This window comes from Paracoccidioides lutzii (assembly GCF_000150705.2).
Source record: "Paracoccidioides lutzii Pb01 unplaced genomic scaffold supercont2.26, whole genome shotgun sequence".
Lineage (NCBI taxonomy): Eukaryota > Fungi > Ascomycota > Eurotiomycetes > Onygenales > Ajellomycetaceae > Paracoccidioides > Paracoccidioides lutzii.
Window position 1 is genome coordinate 374,844 of NW_015440972.1, and position 19,781 is coordinate 394,624.

Sequence of the window (19,781 nt, forward strand, 5' to 3'; positions counted from 1 at the left end):
CCAACAACGACCACAGGCACTGTCCTCGAAGAAGCGGTTGCACATCTGATAACCGTAGCACCGCAACTGAAGCCCATTATCGATAAGCATCCGTGTCCGCTGTTTTCCCCCGCGGGGCCTGGCGGAGGAGATTGACCCGTTCAACGCGCTTGTCAGCGGCATTATTGGGCAGCAGGTGTCCGGGGCGGCGGCGAAGAGCATTAAGAGGAAGTTTTTGGGCTTGTTTGGGTGTCTTGATTGTAATGGTAATGCCGAAGCAAGTAATAACGGTGTGAATGCCACCGAGAAAGGCGTCGGGGAGGCGAAAGAGAGTGCGGAAATGCGCTATGACCGTGACGACCGCTTCCCGACCCCCGCACAGGTAGCTGCATGCGGTGTCGCAACGCTGCGCACGGCCGGTCTTTCGCAGCGCAAGGCGGAGTATATCCAGGGGTTGGCGGAAAAGTTTGCCAGCGGCGAGCTGAGTGCCCACATGCTGCTGCAGGCGAGCGATGAGGAGGTGCTGGAGAAGCTGATTGCGGTGCGAGGACTGGGGCGGTGGTCTGTGGAGATGTTTGAGTGCTTTGGGCTGAAGAGGATGGATGTGTTTTCCACGGGGGATTTGGGGGTTCAGTGAGTGTTTGATGTTTCCTTTGCCCCTTTTTTCTTCTTCTTCTTCTTCTTCTTTTTCCCGGTTTCATTTCATATATCAGTCCGTCTCCGCGTTTTAACCCCCTTTTACTTCTGCAGAAGAGGAATGGCCACTTTCGTCGGCCGCGATGTCAGTAAACTTAAAGCCAAAGGCAGTGGGAAATTCAAGTACATGTCCGAGAAGGAAATGCTAGAGATTGCGGCGCCATTTTCTCCGTATCGGTGAGTGCTTTATAACTCCTCTTTTTTCCACCTAGCCTTCAATCCCTTGGGGGAGGGGTTGGGTGATTGGACTGATTGGTTCATGTGGCTGAACTTGTGCTATTTATTTGCAATTAGGAGTCTGTTGATGTGGTATATGTGGCGGATTGAGAATGTGGATATTTCGATCATGCAGTGAAGTTGGTGGGGTAGGTCGAGCAGAAGGATTGAACGGGATGTAGGGGATGAATAATTTGCATTGCGTTTTGTATTTGGATATATTGCTTTGGCGATGCTGTGTCTTATGCTGTTATTATTAACCATCTTACCAATATAATTGTATATATTCTTCATATAGATATATACCCGAGAGGCATATCGCTGACCACGCCATCTTGTCGACTTACGCGGCTCCCTCCTTGTTTAAATGCTTGGACGATATCAAAAGAAAATATATCCATTCCATCTATGTAGTATAAAGTATATTACCTGTACAGAACAGCAGCAGAAGTTATCCCTGAAACATGCAACCCCTAATCAGACAGCCACAGCAACAGCAGCAACCAATTGCCATTCGCAAATCACCCAGGTGGTTGATTTCTGAGTCCAAAATATAAAAGAGGTGATATGGAGAGGAGCTGTTTCAAATTCGTACATTCTTGTCTCTCAGCCAGCAATTTCAAAATTCCAGCGACATCATACAACCCCAACTCCTTTAACCAACATATACACATTTTATCGCTTGATGACAAGGTTATCAAGTTCATCCCGTTCCTTGTTCTCACGCTCGATCTCTCGGATGATGGGGCTGAGATATTCGACGTCCTAAAATTTTGACAAAATAGCTCTATTAGTTTCCATTGTTTTTGGGATAGTGGACCGTTTTTTAAAAGGAAGAAGGAAGGGTGAGTGCAAGTTTCAGAAATCAATGGAAATATTTTTATCGACCAATAAGGAAACGTTTGATTCAGATTATGCAAGGAGAGAGAAGTTAGTTTGGGTGGGAGGGATTATTAGGCTCACCTCTTCTGGTTTGGTTTGCTGTTCGATAGGGAGGAGCTGATGTTCGATTGAGCACTGTTTGGGTATATATGTAAGCAAAATCGATATTTCCTTCCCCTCTTCATTGATTTTATCCATTGACAACAAGACAGAAGTGATCGAAAAGAAGGCTAGACAAAACTGACCTGGAATGCGCGTCGGATGCGAAAGACACGGTCATAAGCTTCCTTGGGAGGAAGCCTTCGAATTGCCAGCTGGACGGTATCGTTCTCTTCAGGGATCAGGTCATCGGCTCTGTATAGATGCAATTGAGAGGTGTGTCATGTGTCAGCACTTTCATCGCGCTCAATCAATCAAGTATCCATCTTCATCACATATATATCGACAGAATGACATTCCCCCCCTCCACAAAGATTCCCGTATTCACAATCCGCCACTCCCTCATCCCGCTCTATCTGTGCATACACAGCATCGTTTCTGGGGCAGGTGTAATTACCTCAGTCCTAGTTGTCTGTATCCAGAAGCATTGGCATGCCAGTTGGCGAGAGGCATCAGCATCCGCTTGAGCCATGGCCGTACGTTGATGTGATTGATGAGGGAGGGCGCGGACATGGTGTAGAGGGTGGAATCAGCAGTCGAAAGGCGCAGTTGGAGTAATCTGAACGGCGCAATTGGCGGCGGCACAGACAGTGTAGTATAGAGTGTATACTCCGTTGTGTTTGTCTGCGTGGATGCGATGGGGTGAGGTTGTGGAAAATCCAAGCTCAGACCACTCTCGGCGAGACTGACCGCCTTCGGATTTGCCGAATGTCTCGTGACCGAGCAACTTCCGTCCCTCCTTCACTACAACAAATAATACAACTGCTATACATCGGCTTAAACTCCGCCTCGTTCACATCTGTGTTGGTTTCCACTCATTACAGCTGTCGCCAATTCTTGTTTCCTCCTCAATCTCTTGCCGCTGGGCACCCCGACTCTCTCGCTCGGTGTGTTCCTCTCAACTGTGGCATGTGTATGGTCGACCGATCGCTGAGTTGCGCCGCTCCTGCACGGAGCCGTGAGGGTAACGAACCCCGCAGGCGCTGCAGTTAAATAGACTATATTCACGCCAAATTCATATCTACAGGCCCGAAAAGGGAAACTCTTTAGATACCACTTTGCAACCGATGGTGAACGCTCTGCGACCCTCTGCAAAAAATAAAATAAAATTGTATTACGGGATCCGACGCCGCAACGGCATCAAGACGCGGCGGCCCGGTTTGACCGGTTTATTTCCATGTTGCGACAGTGACTATAAAAAATTTTGAGATCCTTCTCCCTTCGTTGTCCTAAGACATAATGACTCTGGGCCGCACCAACTCGTCAAGGACTGTAGGCGGCTCGACATCGCATCAGGGGGTTTCGCCAGACCATCGACAATCAACAACTCCTGGATTACATATCGGTGCCACTCCACCGCCAGGGTCATCGCTCTTGAGGAGTCTCCAGATCTATTCCACACGGATTCCACAAGCATACATTACGCCGTTTTGTGGGGCTAGTGCCGGTGTCGCGTCAGGAATCGTGACATGTCCCTTGGATGTGATCAAGACAAAATTACAAGCGCAGGGAGGGTTTCAAGTACGGCGGAATGGCAAGTTGGTGGAATCCGGGACCCTATATCGCGGGATGGTAGGAACGGGGAAGATGATATGGCGAGATGAGGGTATTAGAGGGCTGTATAGAGGGCTGGGACCGATGCTTTTGGGATATCTTCCAACGTGGGCCATGTATTTGACGGTTTATGACAGATCTAGGGAATATTTCTCCAAAAGCACAGGTTTGCTCGATCCGTTTCCTCTCTTTCTTCCTCGATTTACTTGCTGGTGCTGATATGTCGCCCTTACAGACAATTGGTGGTTGGCCCGAGGATACGCATCAATCACAGCAGGAGCGTGTTCGACCATAGCAACAAACCCGATCTGGGTGATTAAAACAAGACTCATGTCTCAGAGTTTCCGACCCGCAAGTAATGGATATCGAGCCCCATGGTACTACAAAAACACTCTGGATGCTGCACGCAAAATGTATGCCAGCGAAGGTATCCGTGCTTTTTACTCTGGCCTCACACCCGCCCTCCTTGGTCTATCACATGTCGCCATCCAGTTTCCCCTATACGAATATTTCAAAATGGCTTTCACCGGATATGGGATTGGTGAACACCCCGACGCCGGAAATCCCCACTGGGCCGGTATCAGTGCCGCCACTTTCCTCAGCAAAATATGCGCAAGCACAGCAACATATCCCCACGAAGTCCTTAGAACCCGACTGCAGACACAACAAAGATCATCCCCTGCCTTTTCAACTGAAGGAATCGCTTTTAGAGGTGGCCTTGAACAACCGCAGGATCATGGCCGGCCACCAGGCACTGGTGCTGGCGCCTCATCCTCGGATGGGATGCCTAACCGACCCCGATATCGCGGTGTGATTCGCACATGCCAAACAATCCTAGCGGAAGAGGGCTGGCGGGCCTTTTATGCTGGAATCGGAACGAATTTGTTCCGTGCTTTGCCATCCGCTATGACTACAATGCTCACATACGAGTATCTTCGGAACATTATCCATTGGATGCAACATGAAGGTGAAGTCGCTCTAGCTGCGAGCGAGGACAAGTCATCGGTGTACTGACAACGTGCATTCTGATGGAGTTTTCTGGAAGATTTAAATCTACGTTTAAACTTATAAACAGCTTAGGGTTTCTCATAAGGGAGTTTTTATACAACACAAAGCAAAATGCTCGAGTGCATCATCTGCCATTGCCGATACCGGAAATTTATTCTGGACCAATTATACATATCTCTATACATCGCAGCCAGCCTTGCCATTCTTGCTGTGCTTTACTTATTACCATTCCCCCTTACCTATCTCTCCCTTTGCTACCTTTCTGAATGATAAATCCGACAACCCTAACCCTACTTCAATTTACTCTCTACACTCCCTCCTTAAAAAAACCTCATCCACTCTTTCCTTCCTACCTCCCGACCACTTTCATACCTTTTCTCTCGCCATTATGTCATATCTACTAATGATTTTAAATGTCCATTTCCGAACGGAAAATGGAAACTTAATAAAGACTTGACACATCGGGGCATTTCTCTGGCGTTCTTTTTTATCTCAATACATACACAAAAGCCAAATCTGGAACGTGGCAAATGTGCTTTGCAAATCTCAGCTCGGCTTGAGTGGATTTTGACTTCATTAAATATCATTTTCCTACTTCTCTTTTTTACTCCAATACCTGACCTGTTTTAATTACAACCACCTTTTTCTATAGTGTTTTCTTTTTTTCCCAGAGGCTTTTCCCGTGCGCTGGCGTGGTATCGTTCTGCTTTTTTTATATGGGTGGGCTTTTTCGATTAACGGTTTTATCTGTTCTTGTTTTTTCTGCTAAAGGATAGTGCTTTTCTGCCCCATGAGCTCTTCCTTCATATTGGTTTGGCTTTCTGAGCTCTTATGATTTTGTAACCGTTGCGTCCTGAATTTTTCTTCCCATTTATTTTCTGCCTGCCAAGTTAGGTTTCTCTTGCTTCAGATATATATATATATACAGATGCACTATTTTATATAAACATTCCCCGCGGACTCTTTCTTTGCGAATACAACCAGTTTAACTGCCTTCACTTTTACATATTCCACAAGAAGACTCGTGTTCTCTTCCTTGTTTTCACCAGTGGATTACGCGTTACATCCATTTTGGGGTTTTTTAGTTAGGTCAAAGTGGTGGATGTGGGTGAAACATCTGCCTATGAATGAATTTGATGAAGAGGATTCAGTACGAGCACTAGTGTGGACATTCGGCCATATATATCTGGTTATCATTGTGCAGGGAATCGTCATAATCCTCCGTGGTCATATTGTGTTTTGTCCTCGTATTTTGATTCAGGATAAGCCAACCCCATGACCACTAACATATCCCCTTTATCTTATTATTGGCAGGATATAGCAAGGACTTCTTCCCAAATATCCCCTCAACTCAACCTAAACCGTCACAAAACGTGCCTCCAACACAATTCCTGTATAGTAAGGCAGCAAAGTTTTCATTTCAATTACATAGAAAAAAAAATGTGAATAAAACCATGACCTGCCTTCCAAACACCCATTAAACCAAATACAAACATTCCAAATTAGTATACAGAATCTCACAGAATGGCGAAATAACCAACGCCTATCCCCAACCTCCTGCTTCCTGAGCACCTCACCAAGCGTCAATTTCTCCTCTCACCCCCCGATAAGCCATTCGGGGCTGTTTGGTTTAAGGAGGAATATCTTACGTTGCGACGGGCGCTGCGGATATTGACTATGCAGTATGCCCCTAGGACGAGTGCCATTCCGAATGCGGCCATGGGAACATGTATTGACTATTGACGGCGTGAGCGAGGAAGAACGAGATAGATCTCAGAAACATGTGATGATTTAAAAGGGGGTAGAGGTGCTTCAAGCTTGAGGGGATGTGATTTTGTGCGGGTTGGAGAAGGGGAGGTTCGAATGGGCTTCTTAGAGATTTCGTAGCATGTATAAATATTTTAGGGAAAGGGTGAAAAGGCGCAGGAAAAAGGGGTGGTTTAAAAGATGCGGCTATCAAGCAACGAAGAATATCGGTGTTTCGCAGAGATGAGATCTCTTTCGCGCCCCCGTTTCAGTGTTTAACGAGATTAAAAGCTGAGAAACTTACTCTGGGATTGCTTCTGGACAATCTGCTCCCTAGAGACGGTTTCTTATTCGTCATCATGTTCCTCTGCAGGGAGACAATATCCTTCGCTGTGAAGCTTGTTAAAGGCCAAGGGTCTTCTTCAGATTTTCCGCCGCCTGGAGGTGTGTTTGTTGTGGCCTCACTTCCCTGAGCCTGCTGCTCAATAAAGACCTTTGAAAGGAACCAAAGATATGTATCATTTTCAACGTTTACCTCCCAATCAGTCGGAATAAAATGACATCTTTTCTTTACAAGGTTGACCTGTAGCCTTGAATGGAAGAATTGCAGTCACGTGTAATTTGGAAGGAATTCCAAATCAATGATCCAGGGATCTAACATCTCCGCGGGCGCTCTCTGCTTTTATCACAATTGTGATTCCAACTTATCCTTCAAGACGCTCTGTCTAAAACTTGCCTCGACTAATTCAAATTAATTTCGAGGACTGATGTGTGGCTAAAGAAATATACACTTCCTATCTATACAAGTTGTCTATAAGTGTTTCTTTCCATAGAACAGTAAATAAAAATAGAAACGGAGAAAGGGATATCTCGCACATATGGCTTAATACAATATCTCCAGAAGAAAAGAAAATGCAATGATTCGCTATGCAGGCATATCGTCAAAACACATGGAGATGGGGATTGGGAACAGGAAGAAGCGTTTAAAGCAGGAATCGAGAAACTCAAACCTGATGAGCCAGGGGTCCTTAACCTAGCTCATCGTGGACACATGGTTACGTGAGAATCAGTTTGTCAAACCCAGCCGGCCCCTGATTGAGAGCCAGTGTTCGTACATCTCTAATTTAAGCTCGACTCTTAAGTAGCTTGCCCAGGCCTTAAGGAGCCGGATGAAGTTTCTTGGCCACAAGATGCTGCCATGCTGGCGGATGACCTCCATTTGCTCTTCGAAAACAGTACATGTTGCATATTTTGCGAGGATTAGGAACGTTCGTAAGGGCCCGTGCCGCGTGTGAAGGTTTTCATCAAGGCTACGGGCTGGATTAAATATTTCATTAGCTTTATGTGCAGCGTGAACACGGGAAGAAAGACGAGTGATACTCACTGAGATCGTTGGTCTTGAGAATCAGAAGGATGATCCTTGGGACCTTCCCGAGCAAACTGACAAGCTCCTGAAGCAAGCCATCACCTAGAGCGCCTGATATCGCTTCCTTTTCCTCCGCAGATCTGGAGGATACAACATCCTTGTTGGCTAAGACGGTGTAATCCCTGCCTGTGATTGCACTGGCGAAAAGAGGGAACTGGTCATCTGTGACTCCGGCAACCTTGTATGAATACTTGCGCATTCCAGCTTCATCGGAATTAATAACAGCGAGCCATAGCTTGGCATAATTGCGGCGGAGTTCCGTGGAGATGTCGCGGTATAAACCATGGTCGTAGAGAATAATATCAAAGTTGGGTTTTCGTCTTGAATCGTTCTTTCTGACAGCGATATTGCCTCCATGAGGGTCACAGTGTAGAGGAGCTCCATCTCCAAAAATCATTTCGTTGAATATGTGTGCCAGGGCTGCTGAAACCTCGTCCCTATCAATATTGTTGGAATCTAAATATTCTAGATCGTCCGGTCGATGACCTGAAATGAAGTCCATAACCAAAATTCGCTTCTTTGCCCACATCACTATATTGTAACATTAGCACCATTTGTATATGACCTCTCCTCACGATTCGTGACTGAAAGATACGTACCCTCAGGAATAACCAAAGGCGCAGAGGCAGTCTTCTTCTTCCGGAAATACTCACCCGCCCTCCTCGCATTCTCCGCTTCCATCCTGAAATCCAATTCCTGCGGCAAGGAAAACTCCATCTCTTCTGATAGCCACTCAAGGTCATATTCAGGGAAGAATTTCTTAAGCGCCAAAAAAGTAAATCGGGTCAGGGAAAGATCCAACGGCACCCACTCCGCCAAAGCGGGATGTTGCACCTTAACCGCAACCTTTTGACCCGTTTCTCTCAACACCCCTACATGGACCTGCGCCAGCGATGCAGCACCAATCGGTACTCTGTCGAAACTCGAAAAAAGCTCATCGATAGTATGTCCCGTATCCTTGACAAACATCTCTTCAATAGACTCTAACGAGGAAACTGGACATTTATCCTGCAGAGGGATAAATGTCGTGGTCCATTCCAGGGGCAATAGGTAACCCATGCTACTCAGGTGTTGTCCCAGCTTGATAAATATAGATCCATTCTTTTCCAGAACGCGCAATGTCCGCATTGCACAGCGTTTATGGCAAGCTTTCAACCATACGGTTTTTTCCTCTTCGAAGTCTGATTCTCGGTTCAACGTCTTGCGATAACTATATCGAAAGGCCGCGGAAAGGTGAAGGAAATTAGCAAAAACAAGTCCCTCATATAGATCTTTCATTATCATATTTAACTCCAACGCAAGTCGTAAACAACCTCTACCATCACTCGCCTCCGAGTCCCCGGAAATCCACATCGCGACCAAGCAAACCAGAAGGGAATATTTCACTAACTCATTAATGCAAACCGCAAGCGCGGTCATGACCCTCCCAGTCCTCTCCGCCGCCGAATAGACATGCTTCACATCGTCTGAAAACGCAAACAACGTCGCCCCAACAGTCCCGCCAGCCGCAGCATATTTCAACGCTCTCTTTGGCCGTCTCTTATTAGCACTTCCCCCATTGTTATTAGGCGTTTGGAACCGTGTCGTTGCTGAATATTCGCGAGAAGGAAAGTCGGAAGTTTGGAGCCCCCGTCCCTGTCCCCGTCCCCTTCCTTGCCGTTGCTGCAGACATTGGCGGCACGTCCATTTAGGAAGTCTGGAACTATGAGAGGGGAGGGGATTGGACAACGATGATGAGGATGATGATGCAGCACCACTGGGAGAGAATGGGATCGTGACCGGAACTCGAAATCGGATTCCCATAGTGGTGTTTTTCTTCCGATTGGTTTCATGAATGTTGAATGGGTTAAAAGAAAATTAAGACCGTAAAATAGGTAGACGCGTAAGTGGTGGGTAAGGAAACGGTATAATATTTAAAATGCCATAATAATTAGATTAGGAATGAGTGAGAAATGTATAAAACCCCTCCCATTACAACAGCCATAGCCATGTCAATATCGAATCCATTTTTCGAAATGGTTGTGGGCTGAGTTGAGTTGGTCTTTGAACGGAAATTGTTCCTGGGGTGGTCTGTTCCTCACTTTTGGTCTCTCCGGATGACGGGGAAAGTTCGGTTTCCTTTAGTAGCGATCGGGTTTTCCTTACAAGGTTTCAGATTTGTCACGTGATATAGCCTTATTTGAACCGCCAGTAAGAAGAAGTTTAAATCCAAGGGGAGGGTTTTTATAGGAGATGTTGCAATGATATACATACCTGAGTATTTCGAAGGTTCGTGGGCTCCAGACTAAAGCTATAGTATTTCTTATGCGCGGTATCGATTTAAGGGGATTTGAAGGTAGTGAGAGGACGCAGAAGTCCGTCTCCTACAATGGTTGCTTATTTGAAGAGTGAGAAATAAGGGGGGAAAGTATAGAAAAGAGGCATTGGTAAAAAAAGATTGGAGAAAATTGAAGCTGGAGTAGTGCGGTAGCGACCACTGAATATGTATTTTCTTAAAGAGGCAGAAACTAATAGAAGGAAATGGATAGGTCAAGTGTCCAGCCCGTGGTTCAATTGAAAACCCGGTTTGTGGAGGAAAATAAGAAAAGAAAAAGAAAAAACTAATTAAACAATGAAAACAATCTGGTCATGCCCAATGCGCCTATGCTATGCTATGCAATGTATGTTGTGTTGTGCGTTTGGGTGGTGGATATAATGAGGGAAGATTCTTCTTTCATTTTCCAACAATCCATGTCGTCAAAAATGATAAGAAAGAAGATAAGGAAAACAAAATGTTATCCAGTCGTCTCAGAGTTGCAGATGTATTGCCAGAGAGAACCCCCAACTTGAGGTGCTAAAGGAGAAAAAGATGCAGGGGAAATGAATAAACAAAAGTTATGTAAGCGGAAGCAGTAAAAAATATGAAACACAAACCACTACCACCAACGAAAATGTGATATAATCTCCGGTGACTCCGTCTGCTCCCCAAAATAAATAGAATGTAATTGGCACACATAATCACGTCCATCCAGAACCCGTATTCGTCCTCCGCCGCCTCGCATTGACAATCGAAGGCCGTCTCGTCAACGAAGTTGGCGTCCGTATGTCCTCGCCTAACTGTGGTGATGTCGATGAGCCATGTTGCTGATGCTGCTTATGCGACGAAGACGAAGACGAAGATGACGATGACGGCCGAAGTTGCGTCATGGCACGTCGAAGACGAGGTTTTCCAGAACTGCTTCCAGAGCCACCACCTGTCGCCGCTACCCCTGCAGTAGGTGTTCTCCCATCGCGACTACCCGGTCGCAGAGCAAGTCCGGCACTATTGATCCCATTCGGGCGTCGCGGTGTCTCTCGGCCCTCATACAATAATTTCGACGCACTTGATCTACCTACCTGAGGCGAGGCGGGCATGGAGTGGCTGGAAATAAGGCTGGGAGGCGCCGTTGTGACGCTCTGGCGTCGAATATTTGTCCGACGTTTCGCAGCTGTACTTAATAGTATATCACTTTCCTCGCTCGATTTTATCAGTTGGACTGCTAGCTCGCGGACGAGGACGCGGGAATCCTTTTGTAGTTCTCTGATTGCGTCGAGGAGACCGTAGCGGCTTAGCAAGATTCCGCGTTCATCTGTTGAGTCGCATATGGTGGAAAGAATACGGAGGAGATTCACCCGCACGGCGGGTTTCGTATGGTGGAGCTTTTGCCCGATGCGGCTGAACATGTCTGGCCGGGCTAAGGTGGATGCAATGGGTGGGCTCAGCCGTAATAGTTTTTGAAGAGGTTCGAGAAGATTTTCAAATGCATTTGCTTTTGATATGGTGAGGCAACGTATGATGGCATCCACGAAGGGAGGTGGTCCATTTCTATCGTCCAGGAGATGTTCTTCCACTTTTGCGGTTTCTTCTTGCAACCTAAATTTTGCTTACGTTAGCCAGAAAACTAGGTTACCGCCGTTTTTCACCTGGGAAAGGGGGGAAATACCATGTAAATATGGCATCAAGAGCAGTCACCTGCCAATACGGATCAGACAGCAAAGATACGTAGAATGAAAGGCCCTTATTACGCCACAACTCTCGACGACCAACTTTTCCAGAATGAGCCATATCACAAAGAATCGGTAAGGCAAATTCTTTCAAGGGCCGTTCTGTCTTGACAATTTTCTGAAGCAAGGGTATGACGCCGTTTAAAGCAGCATCCTCTTGCCGCGGTTTACTTAGCCGGCACATATTATAGATGGTGTTGAGAATCTGATTGGATACTTCGCGGAAATGTGGCCCCTTCATGGTTGATCTCAGTAACTCAGTGAGGACATCAATAGCATTGGAGTTTTGGAGGCACTCGAGGGTCGTGGACAGCATGGAAAGGTTCTTGATAAATTTCAGCATCGTGATTTGGTGGACGGGAGTCATCCTTTTCAGTTCCTTAAGAACTCCTGCAACCATGTGTAAGTTAGAAAATAAATACGTAAAAAGCACACAAAGCGATGCCTCCTTAGACTCGTTTTACGTACTATGCAGAACGGTTCTTTCAGCAACCATCTCCTTGACGTAGCTTTCCGCCTGAGAAAATATAAAGAATATGTTGGCAATGCGACCTTCGCAAAGCTCAGCTAGTTCCCCTTCTTCATCCAGGACTCTGCTCAGAACCAACGACAGCGGGTCTAAAACAGAATTCCTCGATAAAATGCGACAAAAGTCATTTTTTGGCGTTGAACCCTGTCACAATTTTGTAAATCTCCAGAGATCTATCTACAACATCGAAGGGATGGGATAAACAAGAGCAGGTTCCAATTACCTGTAATTCAAAAACACTCCATATCCCATTAACCCCAATCAAAACAAGGTCCCGCTCATCCTCGTAATCATCCTCAAGGAACTCAACAAGGACATTCAAACCACCAGTGCTGACAAACATCTGTAAAGTCAATGTGGAAGTTTGGTACATCTGCTGCACAAACGCAGCAGCTTCAAGGCGAATTTCCCGAGGATACTTCTTAGAAGCGAATTTATTAATTATCGGGATGCCTCCGACGAAACAGAGGTTCTCTTGAATTTCATAATCGTCGAATATGATCTAAGCCCGGGGAAGAAACATTGGTTCATCAGCTCAATTGGACTTCATCTGACGGTCGTGAGAAGTTATGGACATTAATAAATAACTCACAGCATTAACAATCTTCAAAAGGTTTGATATCACATCCCGTCTCCGGCAATTTTCAAGAATTTCCAGAATGGGTAGCATGCCATGGGCACTGATAATGACGCTCTTCGTCTCCGGCAAATCACCATATAAAATCAACTGAGGCAAAATATCAGCAGGTCATCTTCTGAGAGTTGAATGGTTTAAATTATATATATATATATATATATAAAAGGGAAAGAGAAGGAAAAAAAGAGAAAGAAAGTGGACACATACCAATTGCTCAGAGATATCCGCAAGCACATCATCCTCCTGCGACGTCTTCAACGAAGTGACCAACCCTTCAACCTGATTCCTCAGCCGTGCATACTTATCCCGAGCAATATTAGCCTCAAGGTCCATCTCATCCAGTCCCTCCTCAAGCTGCGCAAACGGGTCGTCCTCATCGTCCACATCGCCTAGCCACGAGTTATTCGAAAGTTTCGAATTAATGAGCATCAGCGTACCCCGGTCAGAACTGGCACTGTCGCTCTCCGGTTTTTTACACAGCGGATCCTCATCAGCGCCCAGAATGTCAGAGAAATCCTCGTCATTTTCATCCTCTGCGAATTTTTCTATTTCAATGGATGACCGGGAACGGCTAATTGGGGGCCGTCTGCGTACTCGGGGTTGTTCGGGAGAGTGGTCCAGCTTATTACAATCTGTGCTTTGCTCTAGAAATGTCGAGTTGATCATATCGACAGTGTCTGGTTTACTTGTATCATTTCCGACCCCCTGACACAGTCAACTTAACGTAACCCTAATAAACTGGTGGCTCAAAAAGGAAAAAAAAAAAAACCTTACCTGGATAACTCGTAACTTCTTCTCAAGAACAGCATCATTTGCAGCAATCAAATCAGAATAATCCTCAACGGAGCTTTCCTTATAAAATGCAGCGGATCGGCTAAGATGGGCCGGTTTGTTACTGAGATTGGACCTGGGCGTAACAATAGCGCTCGATTTGGCAACAGGGATAGAGAGCTTCCGCTGCCGCGAGCGTCTTGGATTTTTTGGCGGATCTAGGGATTTACTGTTTTTAGGTATAAACGGACGGATAGTTCGGAGCGGGTCAGTTTCGCTCTGCTCAAAGGAACGGTTTACAGTCGTATCGTCATCGGCGTCGTTATCTGTACTTCCAAGTTCAGTTACATTTTCAAAAGAAGCAAATGCTTTAAGTTTCTCGGACGATAGCATCCCACCAAAGTTGTCATGTGGTTTCAAGTGTGGCAGTCGCAGGGCACTGGGGCTTATCGCGGAGGAGAAATCGTCATCCCAGTTATCATCGGCATCTCCGTTTGGTGACCGAAATCTTTCAGCAGCGTCTTTGTTGATGTTGATATTTCCTCCCGGACCTGAAAGTGATTCTCTGGAAGGTATGACGAGCAGAGGCGCAAGTTCCTTCTGTCCTGGCATCGGACTAGCGTGTCCTGGACGTAAAGGTTTCCGAGCGGAGTTGGAATTCGGAGATCGCAGGGCTTCGTTCCATTCCTGCACACTCTTGACAGCTACTTCATACTCTGTGGATTTCGTCGGGACGACAGAATCAGACCTTCGCACGTTGACTATCCAAGGGTGCTTTAAAAGTTTCCGGGCAGACACTCGTAGGTTCGGGTCCTTTTGGAAACATTGCATGAGAAAATCCCGCACAGCCTGTTAACTACTAATCAGCCTCCAAAACCCACAAAAAGATAGCTCTAGAGGGAATCAGAGGAAAGCTGACAGGCGATGCTCCTTGGGGTAAAGGAGGATGGTCATCATTAACAATACGAAATAAGGCCTGCATGGGCTGGAATTTGTAATAGGGAGGCTTCCCCTCGAGCAGCTCGATGACAGTACAACCCAGGCTCCAGATGTCAGAAGCAGTCGTGGCGCCAGACAGTTCAATCACCTCAGGAGCCATCCAGTACGGCGTCCCAACGACGCTGGACTCGTGAAGGCCCGTCGTACGACTAGCAACACCAAAATCAGCCAGCTTAACCAAGCCCTGTTTAGTAGTGAGTATGTTTGCTCCTTTGATATCCCGGTGTATAACACCTTGCTCATGGAGGTATAGAAGGCCATGGAGCACTTGAGACATGTAAAGACCGACGAGGTTCTCGGGGAATCGGCCGAAGTTTTTCGAGATTGAGTGCAAAGAGCCATTTTCGCAATATCTAAGCAAGCAGACAGGGTCAGGAACCCAATTTCCGACCAAAATGCTAAGGAGCTGGAAGCACGTCCAACGTACTCGAGAATAATATTTAGAGTCTCAGCAGACTTCACAAAGCCATGGTACTTGACAATGTTTGGATGCTGCAATTTCGCCGTGATCTTGTTAACTTCCGTTCCTTGAAAATGCAAATGAAATAACCATGGTTGAGATTGTTAACTTACGTCAAGATTCTTCAATAAATCGATTTCTTGCTATTAAAAGAAACAAACACAGAACCCATACCACAAAGTTAGAACAGGGACAATCCACGTAAAATCCAAAGAGTTGAATTTTGTTTTGCGCGCAAATATATGGAGGTGTGTGGAAGGGGTGTATTATCCCTAACCATAATAACTCGAAGCTCACTCTTCGGAAGATCCGCAAGCTTGATCTGCTTAACGGCCACCGTCTCACCAGTACCCCAATTCAAAGCTCTGTATACCGATCCAAACGCGCCCTTGCCCAGACAATCGCCCAATTGCTGTTGGAAATGATAGAAAAATCATATGTCATTAGCCTGACATGTAACCATTGTAAATTTACGATGAAACACGCGCAGCGTCGCGTATTTTCAATAGGCCACATAGAAAGGAGTAGAAAGGAAGATAGAAAGATAGAAAGAAACATACAAAGTCTGTAAGCTCCGCAACGTCCTTCGCAGTCGACTTGGAACCCTTGTCCCGTTTAGATGGGCTTGTGGCCGTTGCTGATGTTGCTGGTGTTGTTGGTGTGGGTGTTGCTGCGGCCCTTGCTGCCCGTGCCTTCGAAGACGTAGAAGAGGTATCCTGAGGTCGAGATGACGGGAGAGACGGAGGGTGAACATCCCCGAAGTAATCATCGGCTCGTGACACCATCTTGGAAGAATAGCGTATGTGAGGAGATGGAGAAATGGGAGGTGGGGTAGGAAATTCGAGACCAGGTCAAAGGAGAGTGAGCTAGATCATTGGGCGTCATGTCAGACAAAACAACGCAGGTCAACGATGTCCTTCTGTGTATTTTTTTTCTCAGTCGAGGGGGATACTACGCCCACAGAGGATGACAGGAGTGGCGTATTTTTTCAAAGATATACAAGATAGGGCAGCAGTCGTGGTTGTAGGAGGGGGTGAATGTGGTGTGTAGCGGAGGGAAGCAAGAGGATTCGCAGCCTATCAGGTGGAAACTGGAGATGTAAAACTGGGGAAGAAAACAAGCTATCCAGTCAAGCTTCTAAACATTGGTCAACTCATTTGTTGAACTGTTAATTAGTAAAAGTGCAGGAATTTGCGCACGCACGCTTGGAAGTAAACAAAAGTTGTAATTTGAGTTTCCCGCACCGTGAGATTTCAGAGTTCATATGATGGGGGGTTAAATTGCTGTGCCGCCGTTAGACTCTCGCGGTGTGTTGCGATCGGTAGATATGGCTGCCCGCAAAAAATAATTGCTAAGGGCAGGGATGACGCAGTGATGAATGATCAGCCCTATTTATTATCATGAAGATAGGGAACAATAAAAAAAAAATAAAAATGCATACAGACACTGTACAGTACATATGTACATTCAGATGAACAATGTCTTTGCAAAGCATTTTGGATTGTTTATATCTTAACCTGATCAAGTATTAAAATTTCAATATAAGTTAACAATTAACTAAATAACAAATTTACAGAGACTTTTTCTGACATTTCATTTCTTGTAACATTTCCCTACATCCTGCTAAAATACGTTCTAAATAACGGTGAAATAAATGCCCGGGTGCATCACGACGATTTCAGTATATCTACATCTGAATTCGCTCCACGAAGCAGTCGCAGAACGTCAGATACCAAATATAAGCTGCCGGCAATCACCAACGGGCCCCCGCCTGAGATTTCATCAGCCCATTTCAGCCCAGATAATACATCCCTACTAAAACCTTCAAACCTAGCGATGTCGGGCATGAAGGTCTTTACAACAGAGAGGAGCTCGGCTGCCTGCACGCTTCTCACCCATGGCATCCCATCCACAGGCCCAAACTCAACAACAGCAACATTGTCACCAGGTTTAACAATGCAGCTGAATAATTCCTTGATGTCTTTACCCTGGGATGCGGAAATTACCCAGGTGATAGTAGCATGCTCAGGGGTTTGTTTTCGAAGATTGCGGTCTACATATGCACAGAGTACCGTGGCGGATTGTGGATTGTGCGCCCCGTCGAGTAGGACTGGTTGCTTACGTGGAATCAAAGGGTTGAGAGAGATTTCTTGTAGTCGACCGGGCCGAGGTGTCTTGGAGATATACGGGAATAGACTTGGTAGGGTCGAGTTGGGTTTGAGTTGCGGTAGCGCTTGCTGTAGACCTGTCAGCGCGCATGAGATATTGGCTAACTGGTGGGGTTCGAGATGGAGATGCTGGAATATTCCCACAAGTTCTGGGAATGTTTGTTGAATGATGTCTGGACGAGCAAATGTTATCGGGGTACGTGCCTTGTCCGCAGCTGCCCGGAGGACCTGTTGAACCAGCGGCTCGTTTGTCCCGTCAACGACACAGGGGATTCCCGTCTTCATTATGCCGGCTTTCTCTCGCGTGATCATCTCAATGGTATCTCCCAGGATAGCCTGGTGATCATAGCCAATTTTCGCAATGACAGAAACGAGAACATTGCTTAATACATTCGTCGCATCCAGCCTGCCTCCCATGCCAACCTCGATAATGCCCACCTCGACATTTTGATTGGTAAAAATTTCAAACGCGGTAGCTGTCAGCAACTCGAACTCCGACGCGTTAACGCCTAGCGTCTGGCTGCGGAGTTTGACCTCGTTCTCTACACGGCGAAAGAAGGATTCCTGGATCACCCGCTCGTTGATGGCGATGCAGTCCCATCTGTCGATAAGGTGCGGGGAGGTGAAGGAGCCGCAGCGCACACCGGCTGCGGCGAGCAAGGCCGAGAGGTACGCTGTAATGGAGCCTTTGCCGTTTGTGCCAGCGACGTGGATAGCTCTCCAAGGCAGATGCGAGTGCTGGACCAATCGCGAAATACGGGATAGGCCGAGTTCAATCATTCTCCCAAGGTTCTTTTCTGGATCCCGGTTGGCTTTTTATCAAATGAAGAAGACAGCTACCTTGTATTCGGAGCCGAGAGAGTTCATTCGCATGACCTCCATCCGATGGATGCCTTCTCGCACATTCACACCCTTGGAGTTTCTACATGTATTAGTACTATTAAAATACTATAACTTATTTTAGTCATGCCATTGTCACAGATGTAGGTTGTTCTGTCTCCAATTCTGTGTGTGTATGGTCAGCTTTCGATATTCCCTCCTTTCTGCCCAGGCGGTTCAGCTTCTTTTCTCCGCCAATCACCGCCTGATTCTCTCTGCTGCCGCTGAGCCGTGTCACCACGTGACTACCATTTCAGCCTGCGCCAAGCCCTACCTCTGGCAATGTTAGTCAGCCACTCAGCGCGCTGCTTTCGGATTTTCCTTTCTTCCAGATTCAAACAAACGGGTTGAAACAGGAGAGCAATATACAACCAATACGTGTAATTTACCGTCCGTTACCTGTCAACACAAGCGTCAATTACTCAAATCCATGGAGCGAATACCGTTCCCGTACCGCAAACCTTCATCCAACTCTCCACCCTTCGTCATCCCGTGACTCCGGCCAGTTCTGCCCTTCCCCGCCACTTTCCAAGAACGGAAATCGGCGCTTTTCCGTTGACCTTCGCTGCGCCCAACTTGCAAAACTTCATCTCCGCCCATCCTCTTCAGCAACCCCAATCTCCCATCCACGCCCCGATTTTAATTATCTTCTCGGTATATTCTGGGTCGCGGATTGATTGTAATTTCCTTGCCTCACTTCTTATCTCTCGTTTCGTCTGTTGTTGCGCGAAAATGGGAATCCCGTAAGTACACGCCTGCATTTTTTTTGTTGTAGGTCAAGTTGGTTGCCAGCCTACTCGTGACTTTTTTCATGTTGCTTGTTCCTCTGTGGCACCAAACAAAACTACCATGTTAACCCTTGATCATTAATAAAAGCCCTTCTTATCAGTCAAAATAGTACTAACATACCGTTGATGTTCTGTTTTATTAGACTCATATGGACACCACCTGCACAATCTGGTGCAAGTAATAACCGCAGAAACAACGCGAAATCTCACCCCTTAGCCCCATCGCGCTCCACTATCCGGCGCCAACGACCCTTCCGCCGCTTTCAAAGAGGCAATAATGATACAAATAGTGACAATGGTTCAAGTCGAAACCATGGCTACGTGCCTTATTACCGGTCCTCAATGCCCCAATGGGTAGAGACCCTCAGTCGCGAAATCCTTGGCGACTCTACCACCGGCGAACAAGGAAGTGTCCGCAACCCTTCCTCCCAGGATAATGAGTCTCGATTGGACTGGCCTTCCTCTGCTGTATCGTCTTCCTCCTCCACTTTAGCGAGACGTGAAATTGGCCAGCAGTTGGCCAGAGATGTCGTGCGCTATGAAGCGCCAGGTCTCCGCATGAGGATCCCCCGCGAGTCATCATTGAACTCCGACACGCTGTATACCCCCTTGTGGCCTCCAAGGAATGGGCCCTCCCGCCAATCAGCATCGAATGGCAATGCGACTAGCTCCCGGCCGGCGGTGTCTCCCCCGGACTTGGCTCCCTACAGCCCTAGGTTTGCACCGGCATTCCCACCAAGTAACAACAACAGTAATGAGCTCACAGCTCCTGCCAGTTACACCTCGTCCACCACCACACTCCGGTCCAATAATAGCGACCCATACATGCCATTATTAAGGAGAGTTGGCCACCGCTCCATC

The 19,781-nt window shown here is 46.7% G+C and overlaps 7 protein-coding genes across 7 annotated transcripts in view; 3 read left to right on the plus strand and 4 right to left on the minus strand.

The window, feature by feature from the left end:
- The window catches only part of PAAG_12445 (hypothetical protein), a gene marked incomplete at both ends in the record, with an annotated part of 1,590 nt that extends 560 nt beyond the window's left edge, over positions 1-1,030 (plus strand). Inside the window, 3 exons of the mRNA XM_015847930.1 lie at positions 73-612; positions 730-852; positions 970-1,030. Coding sequence (XP_015702469.1) covers positions 73-612; positions 730-852; positions 970-1,030 — 724 coding nt within the window. The remainder of the gene's footprint in view (positions 1-72; positions 613-729; positions 853-969) is intronic.
- A 536-nt stretch (positions 1,031-1,566) lies between these two features.
- Positions 1,567-2,445, minus strand: PAAG_07672 (hypothetical protein; the record flags this gene model as incomplete). The annotated part of the gene is made up of 4 exons (XM_002790327.2): positions 1,567-1,656; positions 1,855-1,908; positions 2,019-2,127; positions 2,330-2,445. The coding sequence occupies 4 exons, from the start codon at positions 2,443-2,445 to the stop codon at positions 1,567-1,569; spliced, it is 369 nt and encodes a 122-aa protein (XP_002790373.1).
- Positions 2,446-3,171: 726 nt separating this feature from the next.
- On the plus strand, positions 3,172-4,500 carry PAAG_07673 (mitochondrial folate transporter/carrier; the record flags this gene model as incomplete). The annotated part of the gene is made up of 2 exons (XM_002790328.1): positions 3,172-3,652; positions 3,722-4,500. 2 exons carry the CDS (start codon positions 3,172-3,174, stop codon positions 4,498-4,500), a joined length of 1,260 nt encoding a protein of 419 aa, XP_002790374.1.
- Positions 4,501-7,306: 2,806 nt separating this feature from the next.
- On the minus strand, positions 7,307-9,469 carry PAAG_07674 (ABC1 family protein; the record flags this gene model as incomplete). The annotated part of the gene is made up of 4 exons (XM_002790329.2): positions 7,307-7,557; positions 7,625-8,197; positions 8,266-8,876; positions 9,057-9,469. The coding sequence occupies 4 exons, from the start codon at positions 9,467-9,469 to the stop codon at positions 7,307-7,309; spliced, it is 1,848 nt and encodes a 615-aa protein (XP_002790375.1).
- A 1,194-nt stretch (positions 9,470-10,663) lies between these two features.
- Positions 10,664-15,870, minus strand: PAAG_07675 (cell division control protein; the record flags this gene model as incomplete). The annotated part of the gene is made up of 12 exons (XM_002790330.1): positions 10,664-11,558; positions 11,629-12,079; positions 12,158-12,362; positions 12,442-12,720; positions 12,811-12,945; positions 13,063-13,560; positions 13,630-14,475; positions 14,546-14,978; positions 15,053-15,117; positions 15,199-15,228; positions 15,363-15,497; positions 15,646-15,870. 12 exons carry the CDS (start codon positions 15,868-15,870, stop codon positions 10,664-10,666), a joined length of 4,197 nt encoding a protein of 1,398 aa, XP_002790376.1.
- Positions 15,871-16,752: 882 nt separating this feature from the next.
- On the minus strand, positions 16,753-18,033 carry PAAG_07676 (folylpolyglutamate synthase; the record flags this gene model as incomplete). The annotated part of the gene is made up of 1 exon (XM_002790331.2): positions 16,753-18,033. One exon carries the CDS (start codon positions 18,031-18,033, stop codon positions 16,753-16,755), a length of 1,281 nt encoding a protein of 426 aa, XP_002790377.1.
- Positions 18,034-18,864: 831 nt separating this feature from the next.
- The window catches only part of PAAG_12446 (hypothetical protein), a gene marked incomplete at both ends in the record, with an annotated part of 1,779 nt that continues 862 nt past the window's right edge, over positions 18,865-19,781 (plus strand). The window contains 2 exons of the mRNA XM_015847931.1: positions 18,865-18,875; positions 19,064-19,723. Of these exons, the coding sequence (XP_015702470.1) occupies positions 18,865-18,875; positions 19,064-19,723 (671 nt within the window). The remainder of the gene's footprint in view (positions 18,876-19,063; positions 19,724-19,781) is intronic.